Source organism: Acomys russatus, chromosome 14, assembly GCF_903995435.1.
Source record: "Acomys russatus chromosome 14, mAcoRus1.1, whole genome shotgun sequence".
In the NCBI taxonomy this organism is placed as follows: domain Eukaryota; kingdom Metazoa; phylum Chordata; class Mammalia; order Rodentia; family Muridae; genus Acomys; species Acomys russatus.
In genome coordinates, this window is record NC_067150.1 from 24,146,931 (window position 1) to 24,168,998 (window position 22,068).

A 22,068-nucleotide genomic window follows, 5' to 3' on the forward strand; every position below is an offset into this window, starting at 1 on the left:
CTCTTACATTAAACATGAATTTCTGAAGAGAAGTTACCCAAAGTCCATCTTTTTAATTCCCAGTCATTACGCCCATCCTCACAAGATGTGTGGATTTCTCAGGCTACCACAACTCGTTGCTGCCCTCTGGTGGGTATTTACACTCTAACACATCCTTGAAGGCAGAACCAGGTGGGCACCCAGGCTCTCAAGGCCTGGCCTCTTTTAGGCATCCAGGCTCTCAGGGCCCCTTTCATGCAATTGACTTTGCTGCTTCCTTCTCCGCTAACACTAAGTCTCCTCTGCTTTCTACACCCTCTACAGCTTTCTGGTCATTAGCATTTATCAGTAACTTTTGTATCAACATTCACAGTCTGCTCTATCTTAAAATCATTCACTTCTCAGCCCAATTAGATCACAGTCCTTATAAAGCCAGACTTACCTAAGCACTATGCTGCACATCTGTAATTCCTGTGTTGGAAAGGTAGAGGCACCAGAATCATCAGTTTGTAGGATATAAAGTGGGTCTGAGACCCTACCTTTTCAAAGAGATTAAAAATCCCTAATCACGTATTCATATCTTCAGAAACCTATCGTTTGACTGCCCTCAATCTGGACCATCAAAACCACTGTCAGCTCTGTTGTGAGCTAAGTAATATCTTCCCTGATGACTTACAAGTCCCGAGACTGTGTTGCTTTACTTGAGACTTTGTAGATGTGGTTAAGGGTCTTGGCATGGGAAGATAGGCGAGGACCTGATGCGATTACAAAGGCCCTTAGAAGGAGGCAGGAGGAACAGAAGTAGGAAAGAAATGTGACCGCAGAAACAGAGGAGCAGGGACAGCAGGAATGTGAGGCCAGGAGCCAGAGAGCGCAGGTGTCCCCACCTCCCCCCACCCTCCCAGAAGCTAGAAAGGACTGGAAAGCACACCCATGGGGCCTCCAGGATGAGAACAGTTCTGCCAAGCCATTTGAGACTGATAACTTTCCAAACTGGAAGAGAATGAACTGTGTGTGATGCTGGAACTGACCAGGCTTATGGCAACCTGACAGATGAGTAATGGGAAACCCCCAGTCAACTGATGTCCAGTCTATCCCAAGTCTTTTCCTGGTTCTCTCTCTCTCTCACACACACACACACACACACACTTCTCCTGCTACACTCAAGCCTGTTCTCGCCTCTCATTGTCCTTCTTCTGGCTTTACTTTATTCCCCCAAGCACCCTGACACTGTGGCTTTTAATTTTAGCACCTCACTTCTCAGCATGTTAAGGTTCTAATCATTTGCCATTTCTCTGTATCTAGCCCCCCCCCCAATCTCACAGTGGCAACATACTTTTCTCCTACACTGAGGGAATGAACCATCTGAGTCCAAACACCTGAGATCATGCCTGGTGGTCTCAGCTAGCCCCTCCAGCCTTCTGTTTCCATTGTGTGGATTTCATTGCTTCCTGGTTTCCAGCAATAATTCTGCATCCTCATCCCTTCTTGACTCACCTGTACCATCATCAGAATTCTCCCCCAGGAAGCCCCCTTACCTTCTGATTTTATTTTTGTTCTGTTTGTTTGTTTGTTTGTTTGTTTGTTTAAAGTACCAGAGATTGAAGACAAAGCCTTGAAGAAGCTCAACACCATTCAACCACTGAGCTATAGCTCAGGTTTGGGTCAAAAATTTAAGTTTGAGTAAAGTCATTCAGGCTGCCATTGAGCTCACTCTGTAGTCCAGGCTGGTCTTCCAACCCTCCTGCCCCAGGCTCCCACCTTCGGAGAAGTGTGAGGAATGGTATGGACCTGGTCCAGCCTGGCCTCTTGTCGCCGTGCCTTTTGTTCTCACAGCACCTAAAAGACCTTCCATTCCTATCCCCTATTTTTTTCTAGTTTATACTTTCTTTTTTTTATTTAATTTTTATTTATGTGCATTGGTGTGAGGGTGTCAGATCTTGGAGTTCAGACAGTTGTGAGCTGCCATGTGGGTGCTGGGAATTGAACCCTGGTCCTTTGGAAGAGCAGACAGTGCTCTTAACCACTGAGCCAATTCTCCAGCCCGTATATTTTCTTAAAATACACTTACTCCTTTTCTGTTCACAAATTTAGGAGTAAGCATCTATGAACCAGCTTATTCCCTCAGTCACTACCCACCCTTCGTGTTTGCATTGCATTGTACTGTCTTCTACTGCAACTCTCATGTCACATCGCATTAAACATGACATCCTGTTCAAACGCGTTTCTCTTTTTGTGTGTCTCTCCTTTGATTGGGCTGAAAATACCTTCTGGTGCAGTGATGGAGTTTGTCTTCTTATCCCTAACACTCTAGCACTATGCCTTTAACGTTCTAAGAAATGATGAGCAGAAAGGAAAGAAGAGCCTCTTGAGAGGTGAGGGACCAGTCAGCACCCCCACCCCCTCACACCCTCTACCACACCACACCTGCCCCAGCACATGCACACACTATTCTGTATCAGGCATGACTCTCCACTCCTCCCAATGTTTAATCTGTTTGGAGACTAAGATCTGTCCCAAATCCCCAGGCAGAAGCTCACAGCCATCCAAATGACAAGAGCATTGGCATGTCCATCAAACCTGCTTCAGTATCAGGAAGACACTTTTGGCTGCCTCGGTGCTCCAGACCATCTGGTCAGGTGGCATCATGCCCACTTACAAGGTCAGCTCCTTACTGCCCTGCGCCTTGCGTACTGCGAGGCACAGGAACTTTTCTCTGGGCTGTCAAGAGAAGTCTTAAGCGGCATCATTAGTCCCTCCATCATTTAATTTTCTGCTGTAATTCTCACATAGGTGGCAGGAATAGTTATTTCTCCAGGGGCATTACTGTAGGCTTACTTTTAGAATCTATATTTATTTGGGGTTTCTTAAATCTCTTTCTCCCTTTTCCACCCCAATCCCTTCCAACACCCCAACACCAGGTAGGAGAGAAAGAAGGTTAGTGGGGAGAAGGGGTGTAGTTTTCTTCAGCTACTTCCTGCTGTTTGGGATCATTGGGTTCCGTGGGGGTAAATCCAATCCTCAGTCCAGGATAGCTCCAACTTCTTGTCAAACTGTATCGATAGCAACCAGAAGCATCAGGGGAGAGGGCACCGGCAGCCTTCTCCTTCCTCGGAGGCCCCAGTCTCTCTTTGGGTCTGGCATTTATTCCCACTGGCAAAGACCATTCCCCCACACAAGGCAGTTCCCAGATGACAAAGATTATGAGCCCTCTCAGGAGGCAGTTATCAACTGTGGACAAACTGGAGCAGCCCCCATGCCCCATACCTGGGATCAAAACAAAAACATGTTCACATGCCATAAACCAAAACCTCCCCAACACATCACTGCCAGGTCATTGTTCCCAAGAACAGCAAGAGGGTTTGGGACGGATACCCATGCCATACCCATGCAGTCCTCACGTTCCCTTCCACTGGGGGAGGGTGGCAGTGAAGTGCCGTTCACCGCGCAAGCATGGACTAGTGTTCATTAATTCCAGGCTCACCTGCTTCGTGGACACTTTGATCCTAAATTATATTGTCAGCCTTAATGGTGATTAGTCCTCCACCACCTCCACTTGTAAATGACAGTTTCTTTTGTATTCAAATGAAGCTATTGCCTCAACACCAGAGGCAGAGATGAGAAAGGCAGCTATAATCTCTCTGGTGGTGCAGGTCTTTTTTGTTTGGAATTTGCCTTAAAAGACTCCTTCAAGCCTCTTGGGAGTAAATGGCTACAGAATGATAAAGAACTAGGCAAATGGCATTCATCTGTGCACAAATGGAAAGGAGAGCCACACTGCAGACACAGTTCCTAAGGGCCAAGGTGCAGTCCTAACCAGGCGTCACACAAAATAGATATACGCCCTTCCACACCCAGCCGCTTTCGCTTTCAGACACTGACTCTCTTAGTAGGGTCACTCTCTGTGTGGACAACTGGCAGGTGTATTCAAAGCCGAACACAGGCACAGGCAGGTTCCAACCCGAATGTGTTAGAGGATAATCTGAAGACTGCGACTCTACCTCTGCCTTGCTTGCCTATGCATTTGGGAAGAAGAGGAAACAGATAGGAAGAAAACTCCCCCTTCAAGATTCAGCACAAAGACTTATTTTCTTAACTCCCTAACTACCGTGATTCACTGAAATCATTCATTGCTGAACTCACTTATATTTTTGCATTTCGGCAAATTAGCTTCAAGGGCCTATGAGGACCCACTCCCCAATCCAGTGACTTAAGAAATGTTTACTAACCCCTATCCAGATCTAGCCAATGGTCAGAACATTCTCCACAGTTGAGTGGAGAGTGGGATATGACTTTCTCACTTACTCTGGTGCCTCACATTTGACCATGTCCCCTGGAGGTGGAGACCTGGTGGCACTCAGAGGAAGGACAGCAGGTTACCAAGAAGAGACTTGATACCCTATGAGCATATACAGGGGGAGGTAATCCCCCTCAGGAACAGTCATAGGGGAGGGGAATAATGGGAAAATGGGAGGGAGGGCAGAATGGAGGGATGGGATAACCATTGAGATGTAACAAGAATAAATTAATAATTAAAAAAACAGAAAAAAAAGAAAAAGAAAAAAGAAATGTTTACTAGAAACCTACCCCACTTCACAACTGACTTAATACTTACCTTTTACAAGCCCAGAGGACAAATGAGGTGAACTATAAATTGAGGATGGGGGATTGGGGGGGGGGCGGGGCGGAGGAAGCAGGGAGAATGTTAAAAATCCATCAAGCTCCTAAAATATGCCTCCCGGGGAATTAAAACAAACTGCATCACTGAAAGTTTACCTAAGCGGCTAGAGGTGTTTACGAACAACAGCTTATAGACCTACAGACCTCCCGTGCTTTTTGGCTCTGAGTGAGCACAGGCTCCAGTGCGCGCTCCGGCCGTCACTACTGATACTCACCACCAGGGGGCGCCAGTGGCACTGACCCACAGGGTTGCTCTCCCAGCGTACCCCGCTCCCGCAGGCTGCGACCCGGAAGCTGTCGCCGGCTGGCAGCCGGCTGGCGGCTCTGACCGCTTTGGGGCTGCGGGGCGCAGTCTCCTGGGCTGCCGGAGCTTGCTGTGGCTGCTAGCCGTGGAGGACGGAAGGAACCTCCAATGACACGGCCGCAGTCTGGGCACGCGGGCCCCGGCGACGTGTGACTCGATCTGTCTGCCGGCAGCCGCTTCGGCGCGCTCGTAAGTGTCCCGTGGGCTGCGCGGGGCTGCGAAGAGACTCCCCGCCTGGGCCATGATGAAGGCCGTCAAGTTTTCCTCCTCTCGTTCGGAAGAGGCAAGCTGGTGGGCTCTGTTGACGGAAGCGAGCGGGAGAAGCCGGGTTTTCTCTGTCGCTTTGCAGTGCCTGTAATATCGAGGGTCCAGAGCTCACTCAATAGCACCCGGCTCGGACAGTTCATGCTCTCTTTCCTGACACCAAAGTAAAATAGGAGGCTGTCATCCCTGGAAACCACCTATCCTTTCAGCCATGAAGACAGAAACACTGCCCCCTACCCGGGAGAATACCCCTGAGTTCAGCGGTGTCTACAGTAACCTATGGACTAGCCGGAAGCTGATGGTTATGGGTGTCCTGCTGGGCTGGTTACTGGTCGTCCACCTTCTGGTCAACATGTGGCTTCTGATCCTTCTGTGTGCATCGTTGATGGTGCTGGGAGGATGGCTGGGCTCCAGTGCCACTGTAGGGCTTTCAGGTCAATTGCACCTGGAACGATTCATCAAGGTCACCACCTGTCCTCCGTGTCCCGAGGCAGAAAGGCAGCTGGAACAGGAGATTAACCGCACCATCCAGATGATTATCCGAGATTTTGTGTTATCCTGGTATCGTTCAGTGAGCCAGGAGCCAGCAGCATTCGAGGCGGAGATGGAGGCAGCCATGAAAGGCTTGATCCAGGAGCTTCGACGGCGGATGAGCCTCGTGGACAACCATGCTCTTACCCAGAGGGTTCTGACTCTCTGTGGATGTCACCTGCAGAGCTATATTCGGGCAAAGGAGGCTTCTGCGAGGGGCCAGAGCTGTCCAGTTCAGCCCTCCCAGCTCTGGGATGCTTACTGCCAGGTTACCACTCCCCACCCTGCCACGAACAGTCCCACCACTGAGGTCACTTATGCACGTGGCATTGTGAATTTGTTACTGCAAGAGTTAGTGCCCAAGCCCCACATGGAGACCAGGACTGGACGCCATGTAGTAGTTGAGCTCATCACGTGCAATGTCATCTTACCACTCATCAGCAAGCTCTCGGATCCTGACTGGATCCACCTTATCCTTGTGAGTATCTTTTCCAAGTACAGACACGATGCAGCGCAAGGGACTAAACCCCCCTTCTCAGCCAGTGCCCTAGAGCAGCCTTCAGTGCCCACATCTCTGCCATTGACTGTCGAAGTCGAGAGTCCACCAATAGGAAAAGCGCCTTCTCCAGTAGCAGCCCCAGCACACGGAACCGGGACCGGCAGTGAGCTAGCCCCCTCCCCAGAGGTTGAAGAAGGCCACGAAGCTGTAGAGGGAGATTTGGCTGGGGTGCTTGAAGAAAGAAAAGTAGAACATAATTCATCCCGTTTTCTACAGCCAGATATCCGTGGCCCCTTGTTCTTATGTGAAGACTCGGAACTCGAATCACCACTGTCGGAATTGGGCAAAGAAACCATCATGCTAATGACCCCGGGCAACTTCCTGTCTGACAGGATTCAAGATGCTCTGTGTGCCCTAGAGGATCCCCAGGCTCTGGAGCCTAAGGATGGTGAGGGATCTGAAAGCATGGAAAGTGCGGAAGCTGAGGAGGCTCCAGGGACAGAAACAGAGATAGGCTTGCCGGTCTCCGTGCTTAACTGCCCAGAGATCCAGATTGACACTGCCGACACGGAGGCAGAACAAGGAGATGTCACCTCTCTCACGGCTTTGCTGGAGGAACCAGAAAAGACCTGCCCCCTACGACCTTCACGCTTAGAAAAGGACCTCACCAGTGGCGTGAGCTCCCTTGATTCTACTCTGCCACCAGTGCCACTTCCCTCCTCTCCAACTGGTCCTCTCAGCTCGGCCACCTTTAGCTTCGAGCCCCTGAGCAGTCCAGATGGCCCCGTTGTCATCCAGAACCTGCGAATCACCGGCACTATCACTGCCCGAGAGCACAGCGGTACCGGATTCCACCCATACACGCTGTACACTGTGAAGGTAACAGGATTCCTGCTGCAGCCCTGCACTCTGCGCGTGGGTTTGGGAGGCAGAGTGAGGAAACAGACTGTTGCGTGGGCAGATAAGAGTATCCTGTGTTTAAACAAATGTGGGAGTGGCAACGCAGCTAATTTGGGCCCCAGGATGGGCTCTTAGCCCATAACCACACAAACAGTCCTAGAAGCTCAGGGTTAGAAAATTGAGGGTCAACTTTTTCTTTGGTTCTCAAACCTAGCCCCACCTCAGAATCACAAGAGCTGGTTTTTAAAGACACTGCTTCTGATAGGCAGATTCTGGGTAAGAATTTCTAAGAATGCATCCCAAGATTCTACATAAAAAAAAATTTTTTTTAAAGATTCTTATTTTACGTTTGTACTTTGCCTGTATGTGTGTAAGTGCGTTGTGTGCCTGATGCTTGTGGAGGCCGAAAGAGGGTTCCAGACCTCCTGAAATTGGAGTTAAAAACAGATGTGAGCTGCCATGTAGGTGCTGGGAACCAAACCCTGGTTCTCTGCAAGAGTCTCAAGTGCTCTTAACTGCTGGGGCATCTCTCCCCCACCACCACCACTACCACGTTTGTTTTTTAAATGGAACTTTCTAGTTAGCTCCTCAGTCTACCCCCTGGCCTCAGGGGAAATCTGCTGCTCTCACCAACTTCATATCATCTCTGCACAGTCAGTCCCAAGTCTGTGCATAAACACCTCAGGGAATCAGGAGCTTGTCATCTTCTGATGTAAACACAACTAGTCTACCTTCCTATGACAAAAAAAAAAAAAAATATATATATATATATATATATATATATATATATGTGTGTGTGTGTGTGTATATATATATATATATATATATATATATATATATATATATATGAAAGATATTGTTTTTAAAGAAAGAAATTAGGAGGAAGAAGTTTAGAATAGTTCCTTGGCAGGACCCTCTGTACTGAACTTTACCTGCCTTCTGGATTCTCCGTGTTTATCAGTCCAAGAAACATCGCCAGTACAAGGCTGAACACGCTCCTCCTCCTCCTCCTGGCGAAATCCAAGCCAATCAAGGGGCCCAATGCAGCTGCAAGGTGACCTGGCATTTTTAAAAGTCACATGACATTTTGAAGTTGAGAGCCTGAGAGCTCTGCCATGATGGTTCCTGCCTCTTTCCTTCTTTGCTCACATTAGTTCACAGTGAATTCTCTCCTCCTCGCTAGCGCTGGAAAGGTTCACACACCAGCTCAATTACTTGCATAATTAGAAGCACCTGTGCACTCAAACACGCCTACACTCAGGCACATGACCTTTGTAAAGCAGGCGTCTTTTGAACACACAGACATTTGAATCATGAATAACAGTAGCGTAAGTTGACAGCTTGCCCTCTCAATGCTTGAATTCTAAGTGTCCCTCTGGCAGTCCCTGAGCTACGTTCTGGCTATTCCATTGTCTTCTTGAGGCATATTAGTGGACTGATAGCATAGAACAGTCTTCTTACCAGAAAAAATCAAGTTGTGCCTAAAGGGGCAGGGCAGGAAGAACATGCTACAGAAAGCACCATAGCTCTCAGATGCTCCAAGCTGGAACTCTCTGCCCTCAGGTCCACCTGTCTCTCCTCAGTACTTGTCTGAGAGACTGTTTTGCTCACTCAACTCAGCTCACAGTGAATATCTCTTCTTCTCTAGCTCTAGAAATGTTCACACACTAAGTTCTTTCAACAAGAAGATTTGTTCAGTCATTCACCATTTCAACCAAAGATTAACTGATTTCTGCTCAGAGCAAGCCCATGCACAGTTGGTCACAGCATCTCTGCATCTTCTTTGTCAGAATGTCTTCCCCTGTGTGGTCACAGCTTCCAGGCTGATCTGGGTGCTTCCTTTGCTAGGAGTGTGCAGTGTGGCTCATCTCTCCCACACAGTGGCCCCTGAGCCACATGAAGGCAGCAGATTGACCTCATAGAACAGATGTCTAATGGTACCACCTAATATATACTTAACACAAAGAATTTCAGATCACTTCCTAGAATAACAATTAAAAAGGTAATTCTGCCCAAAGCAACGGAAAAAGAAAGAAAAATTTCAGGCAAAGACATGATTTATGCTTATCTGCTGCTCAGGATTTTTCTTCACAAAACTAGTATAATCATTAGTGGCTGGATGTAATGGCAAAGTGAATTAGCTCTGGTCACTTTTATAGGTGTCCTGTCTAATGTTTTATAATGTCTTTAGGGTTATAAAAGTTACGTAGCTACTTTGGGAGTGGGAACTTGCTGGTAGAAGTAATGATAAAAGAATTTCTGACTGAACAACGGGTATCAGGAAATGCAGCCACCTTGGAGTTTGGGGTGTCAGTTACAACTCAGGGTGACCATTGGATACAGAAAGTTCTGCAGCATAACTGGAGCTCCCCCCGCTGCCCCCCCCCCATTAGCCGTACTGTACCGTGGCCATTGAAGAAGTCACTGAAGCCAGGGTAGATACCCTAAACCTCACTGATTCCATCAATAACTCTGTTCCTTCCACAGTATGAGACAGCCCTTAATGGCGAGAACAGCAGCGGCCTACAGCAGCTGGCCTACCACACCGTGAACCGCCGCTACCGGGAGTTCTTGAACCTGCAGACCCGCCTGGAGGAGAAACCAGATCTACGAAAGTTTATCAAAAGTCAGAAGCTCCCCAAGCTCCCAATGCCAGCTCATATTATCCTATGTAGCCACACTGATCTGTATGCCCTGTAGCCTGTGGGTTTGTTGGGGGAGAAGGCAGCACTGACAGTGTCCCACCCACAAGTTTGCTTGACATGCTGTGGTGTCTACAGCGGGACGACTGTGATGGAAACCCCTCTGAGGTTATCCTTGGTGACATCATCTGGTCTAGTGTCCCCACATAGTTTACACTTCAGAAGAAGCAGTCATGTCTCTACCTGTCCCCAGAGGATCACGTGAGGTGCTAAATTAGTTTCCAGGTCTGTGGATTATCCATTTTAAATAACCCAAAAACTGTCGTCTTGAACAACCAAGGCTTTTGAGTGCTGTTTGACACATCCAAGGCACAGGAAGAGTTTAACATGTAGTACAATTTAAACACAGATAAGCTAGGAGCAGGCCATGTTGTTTTGGTTGGTGTTTTTAGATGCTAATGATCATCTAAATAAATGACAAGGTGGATATAAATGGTGCCTTTTCTTACTTAGTTACATAGCTAATATCAGGACAAGCCTCGTTCTATTCTACACACTTCACAGGGCGAGGGCTATGTTAGCTCATGTCACGGCCCAGGAGTGTAATAGTATCATCCTTTACATAAAAGCAAGGGTTACAGATCATGCAGGTCGCCTACGGTCATTGTTGTAGCAGGGTTGGAGCCCAACTTTAGCCATGGGCTGTGACGTAACTGCTACATTATACCTTCTCTTTTCCTCAGTGAGAGGAGATCATTGCATCACAGCCCTGGGGACAGTTGGAAGTCCTGAAATTAACAAGGCCTAAAAACAAAACCTAGTGAAATATATTCAGTTTGTTTTAAATGAAACACCTCCATGTGAGTGTTAAATGGGTGGTTTTGTTTTGCTTTGTTTTGAAGATGTAAAGGGTCCAAAAAAGCTCTTTCCGGATCTTCCATTTGGGAACATGGATAGCGACAGAGTAGAAGCCAGGAAGAGCCTCCTGGAGTCGTTCCTGAAGGTCAGCACCTCCCTTCCGGCTTTGCTCACATTCTCACCCCACACTGACATCCGCGGCCTGGGATTTCTTATGAAATGTTTTCCTTTTGCAGCAACTCTGTGCCATTCCTGAGATTGCCAACAGCGAGGAGGTGCAGGAGTTTCTTGCTCTGAACACGGATGCTCGGATTGCCTTTGTCAAGAAACCGTTCATGGTCTCTAGAATAGACAAGGTAACAACAGAGCCACTGTGCTCAGCTTTGCTTCCTGTCCGCAAGTGTGAGGTGTTCATTATGTTGGAGACTGTACTGGGAAAATAAGAAGGGCGTAGTTAGAGGAACCAGAGGGAGTCAATAGAACACGGACCAAAATTTTCAAGACCTGTTGCTAAATATTGGCTGGACCATCAACTTGCTGACTCTCAGTGAGCAGCTGTCAGAAGACAGTGCCCTCGTGTTCTGTTTATTCATACCTCCAGGAGTGACTGTTGTGATGCAAGCACGTCAGGATAGAAGTGACCCTCCGTAGGTGGCAGAGGGCCCTCTTCTGGAGAGATAAGTTATTCACATTCCTGGGAACTCAGCAAAGAGCTCTAAGACAGGACATTAACCTGGACTTAATTGGTGTCATGATCCTCTGTTGGAGAACAGAACATAAAGGGAACGGTTGGTTCTTCAAGACGGTGCCTTGGCACCTGTATAGGGCGTAGGAGAAGAGTGCTTATGGAACACCGTACATTGGTATTCAGTTGGTATCATCAGCAATTTTACAAGGTCATCAAGCATGACTCATTGTTAGAAAGTGGGCCTCCTCATCTTGGCTGGGAGAAAAAAATAAGATGGAATTGCATATGATAGATATTAGGGAGCATCCTTTGTTATGGGGAGAAATCCAAACTAGAAAGAGATCAATGAGGTTAAAGCCCCCAAAGTTCTGAGCAGGTATGTGCATTGTTTCTTTTCTCTTTTCCTTATGAGGAGCTTGCTTTGGTATTGCTTATTTCTTTGCTTTTGGCTTTTTGAGACAGGATCTCATCATAGCCTAGTCTGGTCTGGAACTACCATTATAGTCCAGCTTGTCTCAGACTCATCCTGGTCCTCAGCCTCTCAAATACTTGGCTTACAGGCAGATGCCATCACATTCAGCCAGGCTGATGATTTTGAGCAAGGTACTATTCTAATTTCCAGTAAGGCCAAAGTGGAGGGCACAGATGGAGGCCCTCCCATCAATTACAATCCTTGAGGCTGGAAAAAAGTGTTGTGTTGTATGTGTGTGCGTATGCACACTAGTGTATTCACACATGCATGTGTGTGGAGGACATGGGAGGTCTTCCTCCATTGCTCCTATTGTTTGAGATGAGATTTTTCACTGACCATGAAGCTCTCTGGTATTGGCCAGACCAGCAGGCCCCAATGCCTTGGGATCTTCCCCCAGCCCAGCAACACTGGAGTTTCAGGTGATGTGTACCACCACACCCAGTTTTTATATAAGTGCGAGGAATCGTGAGGAAGGACTCAGCCCACTGAACCATCACCCCGGCTTACAATGTTTATGTTTCTTTCTCAGTGCATTGTTTATATTCACGCTGTCCTGGCCTCTGTTTTCTTCCTGGTTTGTTTTCCCCAGTGTTCCCTGTGGTCTTGCTGTTTGTCCGTAGGTCTTGCTGTATTAGCTGTGCTCCTGTGAGGGATTACCAGAAGAATGAGTTTCAGAAGGCCTGCTGCTAGTTTGAACCAGCAGCATTTGTTAACGTACATTTATCTCCATTTCCTTGATTTTTTTCCCTACTTTGGTTTTGAACATTTTATAGCAAGTATAATTGCCTGCCACTTTATCATTCTGAAAAGGTATAGATGATTCTTATTTTTCACAGATTATTTTTTTCTTTATAGCAATTCCAGAAAAGCTTAACTGTAGGCCTGAGTGATTATTATTCTTTCTGTAGCTAAAGAAGAGAATTGTTTGATCTGACTAAAAACTTAGTTTGTCACTCTGTGAACCCTTGCGATATGTTTATATTATTTAAGCTGATACACTTTTTTCCCCTCTTATCATCTCCATCTTTCTCTCCTTGCATACCTTTCTTATTTCCACTAATTCACACTTTGGTGACAGTATCATCAATTTGGAAACTAGGAATCACCTTTTTATATAAAAAGGAAAAAACCAATTAATTAAAGTCTTCGCTAGCTGAAGAACTCCCTTCAGTTTTTGTTTCTCTCCCTTTTCCGTTTGGTTTCTTGTCCCATGGTACTGTGTGTCTTACTCTACAGAGAAGCTTGTTCTAGACAGAGAGACAAAGAGTTGTTGCTGGCTGGTGCCTGGCTTTCTGGAAGGTTCTGTGGAAGGCTGGCTCTTTTCATCCTGTGGGATAAAGCACAGGCAGATGAGTGCTCTGGTCTCCATCCATCCCTGCAAGCAGGGATGCGCATAACCACACTGACCTCATCCTTCCACCCCTGCAGATGGTGGTGAGTGCTATCGTAGACACCCTGAAGACAGCGTTCCCTCGCTCTGAACCCCAGAGCCCCACAGAGGAGCTGAGTGAAGCGGAGAATGAAAGCAAGCCCCAGACAGAAGGCAAGAAGGCTAGCAAGTGAGAAACCCTTGAATGGCCCAGGGCCCCTGTCCTCAGCTTGGTCCCCAGTCCTCCTCCAAAGCCCCCTTCCACTCTCAAGCCCTGGAAGACAGGAGGTGCTGGCTGTCCACCAGCTTCTTAGCAAAGCCAGAGGCCGGGCCCCACAGTGCTGAGAGCTGTGAAGGCAGCACGGTTGAACATCTGCTCCCGCCCTGGGAACCCTGGGCCGAGCTCACTGGGAATTCTGACTAGAAGGGAAAACTGTGGAGGCTGGATACTCTTCTCTTTGTAGAAACTGAGATGCTTCTTTCCTACTAAGAATTAAGGCTTATAATTGATTTGTTTGCCATCATTTCTGGAAATTTTGGCTCAGAGAGCACTTATCCAGGCAATACACAGGAAAGGGCTAGAATGGAAACCTGCAGGGTGTAGTTTAGTAACTAGTTGATTGCTGCTCTCTGCCACATTAATGTCTCCACTGGTCCCTGGAAGCACTCCACACCAGCATGTGGAAGGCAAGGACAACACATGCACCCTTGCCGAAAATTTTGTGTGAATATGCTACATTGGAGAGGGAGGGAAGGAGAGAGAGAGAGAAAGATACAGAGAGAGAGAGAGAGAGAGAGACAGAGAGAGACAGAGAGAGACAGAGACAGAGACAGAGAGACAGAGAGACAGAGACAGAGAGACAGAGACAGAGATAGAGACAGAGAGAATTTAAATGAATATGTACCTGACTGGTTATATTCATGTTCTACAGTACTTAGCCTTTAAAACAAAAAGATGTGTGCGTGTGTGTGTGTACGTTCATACCCACAGAGATCAGAAAAGAACATCAGATCCCCCAGAGCTGGAGTTACAGGCAGTTATGAGCCACCTGATCTAGTTGCTGGGAACTGCACTTAGGTCCTCTGAAAGAGCAGTAAGTGCTCTTAATCTTTGAGCCACCCCTGTAGTTTCCTTACTTAGTCCTTCAGCTGTGCTCATATGCGAAACAATAACCATGATGTCTGTGTGTAAGTGTCCCCTTTTTTTTTTTAAGCTATTATATATAATTAATTCTCCAGGCTTATTTGGAATACAAGAGAAGCAAGTGATTGTCACGAAAAGATACCAAGACAGTAACAAAAACCCTTAGTCTATGGCATTAATCTTCAACAAATTTTTCACGCATGCCTAGTACGTGCTGGCCTGTCATCTAGCTTCTGGGAATGTAGCTGTGACAGACTAAGCATATTTTACTTGACAAAAGCCTTTTCATAAGAACGATATTGACACAGTAAAATATAGCACCATCTTTGAAGACTTGCCAAGCGTACATTGTTTGGGAAATTTCAGCATCCCATCTTCCAGGTAGTTCTGAGCACACTAAGCCCCACCCCCACCACAGACTAAGCATGGATGTTTCTGTTTTAATATGTTGTCATTCCTTGCCAGCCTCTTTTGTAGGGACCTAGGTCGCAAATTGCATGACATTTTGCCTTTGTTTCTGTGTCAGGTCCAGACTGAGGTTTTCATCCAGTAAAATTGCTCCTGCACTGAGTATAGCGGAGGCTCAGGACAGGGTTCTCTACCGTCTTCAGGAAGGCAATGCGGTAAGAGTCCAAACCCAGAGCGCCGCCACAATCACAGCCGGAGGTTTGGAGGAAGCAGTGCCCTGGTCAAGGACTTGGCTGGTATCTGGGTCTTCAGTTTTTATGCTAAAAGTGTTTCCTCCAAGTGCTTTAGAATTCAATCAGTTCTGAATTGGCGAGTTGGCTTCTTAAGGTAATGGGTTTGAAATAATGATGCCAGCCTGAGAAGGAAAACGAGTTTCTAAATGAGAGCAGAAGACCCAGCAGTGTACAAAAGCAATTGTCCCAACCCAGGCTAGTTTTACTTGCAACATGGGTAAGGAGTGGAAACTTTCTGGAAGAGGCCATGGGGTTAGTGAGCTGTGCTCAGGGTGCTTTCGCAGGAGAGATGGGAAACCTAGATATGCTACGTTTACTCTGACTCCACTGACTGTTTCTTCAGGAGTCAGAGATCCTGTCCATGTCTGGGATGGAATCTTTCATTGAAAGGCAGACAAAGTTACTGGAAATGCAGCCAGCGGAAGTCCCAGATAAAGAGCCCCACCAAGTCCTCCAAGAATGTGTGGACAGTGGTTTGCTGGATAAAGCTATGGTAGCCCCAGAGCTCACCAAGAGTGACCCAGGTGAGTGGCAAGACCTTTGTTTCCACAGCAAGAGCCAAGGACATGTCCACTGGGACTCACGGTAGGTGGGCTGAGTGGCTCTGATTTCTCTTGTGCTCTGCTGAGAGAGCCATGTGTTGTACTCCAGAGCTGGGGATACTGGGGTCCAGAAAAGAGAATGGTTTTCTGGTCCAGTGAAGCAGCATAATATCAGTGTGTTATTTTGGGCACGGGCGCTACTGTATGTTTCTGTACAATGACCCCCCCCATCAGTGTCTGTGGCACCTCTTTCCTGATGTTTCTCTCTCTCCCTCCCCCACACCCTCCTCATCCCCTCTCTTTCTTTCTGTCTCCCTCAGTTCCTTTTTAGGGTTCCTTAACGTCATTCTGGAAATGTAGTCTGGGTTGTATCTTTTTCAGCAACTCCCCCTGGGTAACCACATCCGGACTGTGGGCTTCTGCCTTTGCCCTTGCGCCAAGGATGCCTAAATATCGAATGGCATCCATCCCCACATAGTAGACCACAGGGCAGCCAAAGCGCAGCATCAGCACCTAGAATTTACCTTCTCCCAGGTCTGGGCCTGCTTTATTTCCTGCCATTGAAGATGAAGTGTTCTAGTTTCCAGGGTGAGGGGTCTGAGCCCCACTTACAAGAATTTTCCTCTCAGGAGAATTCAGATGTTTCCTACAGAGGAAAAACTCAGAACCAAGCTATTACTATGTTCAATGACAGAACCTAAAAAGAAGAAAGTTTTATTGATTAACCAAAACAAAGACCCCTGCTAAACTAGATGATCACAAAATCTTGAGATCAGAAGAGGAAGAAAAAAACTAATTTCACTTTTACTCCCAGATGCTCCAGAACAAATCACATGGCCTCTGCTACATGGAACGCAGTTTAATCATGTGGCAAAATGGGGCTTCCCACTGTGCTAGTTAGCTGTGGTTGTCAACAGGACACAGCCTACAGGCATCTGAGAGGGAAACTTGAATTGACTGAGGGATTGCCTAAGTCAGCTCAGTCAGTGCATGAGACATTGTCTAATGTCTCTCTGTTATCTTATTGTTTTCCTCAAAAGGACCTTTTGGCTCCGTTGCTTTAACTGCTATGACTACATGTTACCACAAGGTGTCAGCTGCAGACAAATGCTAATCCTGAGGAAATGCTGTTTCCTGAGTTAGGAATAGCAGACCTTTGAGCAAAGAACTAGAAAGCAACTCATCATTTCCACACCCCCATAAGATAGAGAACAGACAAAGAGAGTATGTACCGGGAAGACTTTAAAATGAATTGAGATACAGGTCTAACAGGCCTGCCCAATCCAACATGATTTGCATTCTAAAACACCCTGGGAAGAGGACAGCGGGTGGAGGCCGGGCCAGAACATCTCCCTGAGCCTAGACTCCCGAGCATTGGTGATAACAGTGATTATGTCAATCATGACAGAAATACCGCTAGCACTGTGCTACATCAGCGTACCCCTGGGAGTACGCTGCACAGATTGAGAGAATAGATGCTTCTGTCAGTGAATAGGTGCTCAGGGTACTTGAGCCCAGCATGAACATGAACTCATCTGTGGCCCCTCAAGTCTTCCACATGGGAAAGAAACCGGAAAAGGCCATGGCATTTTAGCCAAGGTGTGGTCCTTTCCCTAGAACCTCATGTTATCTCAGAGTCAGACTAAAGACTCCTGCGCCCCACCCCACAGCTCTGTGTAATGGAGATGCTTTTGCAGGAGAACGAAGCCCAACTGCTTCCCCTGATTGGCCCACTCTTTTCCATCACCCACTGTGGGGGCGAGTGGAAGGGACAGTGCGTTGCCAGTTCCAGTTAGTCACCAGCTGTGAGCCCCTGTGCGGAGGAGACTGGAATCAGCATCCTGGAGAAATTCAGGGGAAACTGATGCCAGATAGGTAAAATAGTTACAAACAAAACTCATTAATAAGATAACATACACACACAAAAAAGTCATGACAGAACACCAGAAAACAAAAAAGTTGAAAAACATACCGAGCATGTCACTGAATGATCTAGATAAAAGCATTTCTTGATTTATACTGTGCAGAGGGATCTCAACACTCTAGGATAGTGACCAGAAGCTAGAAGGCCCGGCTGCCACCAACGCTCTGAAAGAAGAGAGGTCTCCCCCTGAATTACATGTGATGCTCTGTCCCCAGGAACAGAAACAGAGTTAGCCGACACGGCCTTCGACCTCATCCTCCTGCTGCTGATGGAGCAGTGGCAGTGGCTGTGCACTGAGAACATGCAGAAGTTGCTCCGCCTTGCTTTTGGAACTCTAGTTCAGAGGTAAGATTGCTGAGCTCTCTCTCACTTTAGAGCCTTATTTGCTAAGAAACTGGACAAAAAACTTACTTCTATACTAGGAAGGTTTAATATAACACTTAAGGAACCTACAGCCTCAGCTTTCTAGGAGAATGGGGAAGAAGACCCTATCTGAAACCTTTTGCTAACCACCGTGTCTAAAGTTTGACAAGATTCTCTAAGATTTCTGATGTATAAAGCACACTGAATTGCCGACATTGCTTGTGTTCCTAAAGCACGTCACCTCAGCCTGCCTACTCTAGGACCTCAACTTAACACATTAGATTCCTCACACATGGCACCACAGTGTGTCAATTTAAACACATTAGTTATGATCTCAATCACCAGTATGCATTGGTGTCACATTAAGACAAGAAATCCAAGTACCTCCCCTTGGGACCATTTGACCACAACTGAGCCCAGACTTCAAGTCTCCAATTCTTTCCCATGTCTTCCATCTCTCTATAGCTTATGTTTTCTGGCCTGTCAGTAATACGTCTGTTGTATAGGTCTGAATCTATGTCCCCGTGCCTGTCTGAATGCTGTCCTGTCTGTGTATGTCCCCAACCAAAGACTTCTGCTCTGACTTTGCCGTACAGCACAGGCAGCATCATACAGGGAAGGAATGGTGCTTTACAGAGACCTTCAGCAGAGTTCCACAGAGGCTAAGTCACTGACTCCAGCTGACCCCAGATAACAAACTAACAAAAGTTATCAAACAAGACACATATGCTGCTTCCAGCGTTTTTGGTGGATATTTATTTTATTCTGTTGCTTTCAAGCTATTTTCTGTTTTCAGCATATATTACCATAACACACATATACGCATGTGTTACTCATGGGTCAGGGCATGAGCGAGTGCGCAAGACTAAAGCTATGTATTATCTCAGGTTGTAAACCCTGACTACATGAGGAACACAAGCCAAACAAGTTTGGTTGTTACGTTGTTCTCTTAAATACAAGTTAAACAGACAGGTGGAGGACATACAGCTTTAAGTCCTACATGACCTCAAGGTGTATTATTATTAACTCAGCTACAAGGTCCAGCAACAGTTCCAGTCTCTTAGAGTGTAAGAGAGTCTCCTAAGAACGTGGGGACAGTTGCCCAACCTTCCCTCCCTAGCCCTGTGTCTTTCTCTCATCTTGTGTGGTGGGCATTCTTCTTAATAGGAGGTAGTGTTCACAGGATGGTGAAGCAGGGAGAGATGCTGACTTCCAGCTTAGCTTTACAGACAGCTTGAAAGATTTATGACCAGATCAAAATTTCTACAACTGATTTCTTACCCATCCTATGACTTTCCCCATTCTCTCATGCTTGGCATAATACTAAACATTCACAGATTCCTTTCACTTTTTATGGCATCCTCTCTCACTTTTCCCTGACTTAAGGGACCCTCTTCTCCAGTCATCCTTTTTGACAGTGATACTGAGGACAATATATAGTATAAACTATCCATTTCCCCACCTAGTGATTCTCAGTAGGGTTCTTTTGTCCCCAGAAGACATTTAGCCACACTGGAGGAGTGTTTGGTTGTCACAACAGGGAAAAAAGGTGGAAGTGCCCCCTGGGATCTAGTGGGTAGAGACCATGAGCGCTGCCTGCCTCCTCTGTGACACAGAGCACCCCTGCGGCAATCCCACCCCAGCCCCACCCTCCTGCACACACAGTGATGACTTATTCTTCCCAAAGTGCCTCCACTGCTAAGATTGAGAAATTGCTCCTTCACTGTTAGTTCAAGGGCTACAAGGACCTACATAGGTATGTGGGCCTGGTAGAACTTCTTCAGATATTTGGCAGAAGAATAAACATTCTCCTTCCTGATGTTTTGGCAGTTGTAGCTCTAGTCCTGTGTGCTGTGCTCTGTTAGCTGTGAGTGTGCTAACTGGGCCTTTATCTCTCTTCACCCTTCATTAAACTTCCCTTTGTTGATCCAAATGCTTCTGAGAGTGGAAAGACTCTCAAGACTGTAACCTGAAATCTGGTAGTATGTGGGTAAATGAAATATAATAGAGTGTGAGCACCAGTGACCCCGCTCCTCAGAAGCCATTTACAGGGTGAGTTGGCTTCCGAACTCAAGAAATCATTCAGTGTGAGCAAAACAGCATAGAAGCATCAGGAGAAACTGGACAGAAGATTGAAATCCGTAAGTTAGAGGTTGGAAGACATTGCCCCAAAGTGTGAATAGCTCAGAATAGTAAAGGACTTGGGCCAGTCCAGACACAGAACAGAAACCAGGAAGCCCACCGAAGAGCTGGTATCTCACAGGGAAGTTGGGGCCACAGGAAGCACACCCCAGGGATATGTAAACAGGCAAAGGCCAGCCTCTCTTCAGGACTTCCACCAAGTGCAGCACCTCAGCCAGAGTGAACGGGATGGGAAAAGTAATGATTGGGCCAGTCTGGGCTATGTGTTGGCTCCATGGCAGCAATCTGTCTAAGCTGTCTCATAACATTCATTCAGCTTTACCCTGAGACACTTGTCTTACTATCCACCTGGGGATTTATTTCAGTTTCTATCTTGAGTCATTCTTTTTTAAGTATTACTAAAGGTTGCTTAGTAGTCTATAAAACAGACAGGGGTCCCTACTTTTTCATAGTTTAAAATGTAATGGGGTAAGCACTGAAATTCAGGCCTTGTCCTAATTGAAAAATGAATCAGTGGTGGAGCTAGAATTGAGCCCAGCTGCTCCAAAGCCTGGTCTGTACTACCACAGACTGCTTCTCGTGTTTTATTCTCTGAGCTTGGTCTCCTCATCTGGAAAATGGAATAAATAATGCTATTTTTCTTCATGTATATTACAAGGTATCTAATAAATGTTAGGTCTTGATGTTTGTACTTCAGACTAGGAAACAATAAAAAAAAATCTTATGTTTCTAATAAGTCCGGCTAATGGCTCTGTATCAGCTCCACTGTGTGTTTAAGATCTCCACGTGCCAGTGTCCTGTTGTCAGCTAGTCATCCCTTTTCTGCCCGACTGAGCACCGTAGATTGGAGATTCCAAAGAATGGTCTCCATTATACCAGTAGGTTTTGTTAAAACAGTATCCAGGAAAGTTGCAGACTTACATCAGGAGCAGAGCACCTGTTCCGTGTCCAAGACAGACAGATGCATACAGTACTCAGTATCAGTCATGTTTTCCACATTTACTTGCGCTTTAGTGACATGGGTAGGGAGGATTCTGGAACCTCTTCCTAACAGAAGAGATTGGGAGTCAAGCTCTACCCCTCCGTCTGGACACTACTGTTAGCCCAGTTCGCCAGGCAGACCGCTGTCTGGGGAGTAATAAGCAGCAGAACCCATGTATGTGCAACTCTGGCTGGAACCGAACCAGAGAAGCTGCTCCTCTGTGTGCCCCTGACACCGGGGTTTTTCACATTTCATTGTCTGGGATGTTGTTGTTTGCTTATGTTTTGTTTTATGAAGTAGAAATGCTGCTTGGAAAATCAAGAACATTGCTGTGTGTTTGATGACTGTAAAGGCATGTTGTGGCTACCTTGGAAAAAATCTGTAACTCTGATCAGTACTACTCTATGCGTTCCCAGGGTTTGTTGTTGTTGCTCGTCCTTCTGCCTCAAAGGTCTTATTTACATCTACCCACTTTCTTCCTGGGTTTAGCCCTGCAGTGCTTCGCACTCTACCCACCCTACCACAGGCTGCAGTGCTTGGCACCCTACCCACCCTTCCACAGGCTGCAGTGCTTGGCACCCTACCCACCCTACCTACCCTTCCACAGGCTGCAGTGCTTGGCACCCTACCCACTCTACCCACCCTTCCACAGGCTGCAGTGCTTGGCACCCTACCCACCCTACCCACCCTTCCACAGGCTGCAGTGCTTGGCACCCTACCTACCCTACCCACCCTTCCACAGGCTGCAGTGCTTGACACCCTACCTATCCTACCCACCCTTCCACAGGCTGCAGTGCTTGGCACCCTACCCGCCCTTCCACAGGCTACAGTGCTTGGCACCCTACACACCCTTCCACAGGCTGCAGTGCTTGGCACCCTACACACCCTTCCACAGGCGGGAATCGAATGAGGGCCATCTCCTTCCTGTTGAAGACCTCTCTTTTCCCTACAAATCATTTTCCTGTCTTTTAATAGTGTTTTTTATTTGGTTCTCAGAATACATTCTAGCTTTATAATGTTTCAGATGCTTTCTTAATGGACGAAGAAGAGAGGGGCGTCATGGTCTTGGATGGAGGGACCATTT

General features: G+C 46.9%; 1 protein-coding gene across 1 annotated transcript in view; it reads left to right on the forward strand.

The window, feature by feature from the left end:
• The first annotated feature begins 4,933 nt into the window (after nucleotides 1-4,933).
• The window catches only part of Snx19 (sorting nexin 19), a 38,356-nt gene continuing 21,221 nt past the window's right edge, over nucleotides 4,934-22,068 (forward strand). Inside the window, exons 1-8 of the mRNA XM_051156109.1 lie at nucleotides 4,934-7,136; nucleotides 9,645-9,783; nucleotides 10,702-10,802; nucleotides 10,894-11,013; nucleotides 13,246-13,376; nucleotides 14,857-14,953; nucleotides 15,375-15,555; nucleotides 17,713-17,842. Coding sequence (XP_051012066.1) covers nucleotides 5,439-7,136; nucleotides 9,645-9,783; nucleotides 10,702-10,802; nucleotides 10,894-11,013; nucleotides 13,246-13,376; nucleotides 14,857-14,953; nucleotides 15,375-15,555; nucleotides 17,713-17,842 — 2,597 coding nt within the window. The 5' untranslated portion in view covers nucleotides 4,934-5,438. The remainder of the gene's footprint in view (nucleotides 7,137-9,644; nucleotides 9,784-10,701; nucleotides 10,803-10,893; nucleotides 11,014-13,245; nucleotides 13,377-14,856; nucleotides 14,954-15,374; nucleotides 15,556-17,712; nucleotides 17,843-22,068) is intronic.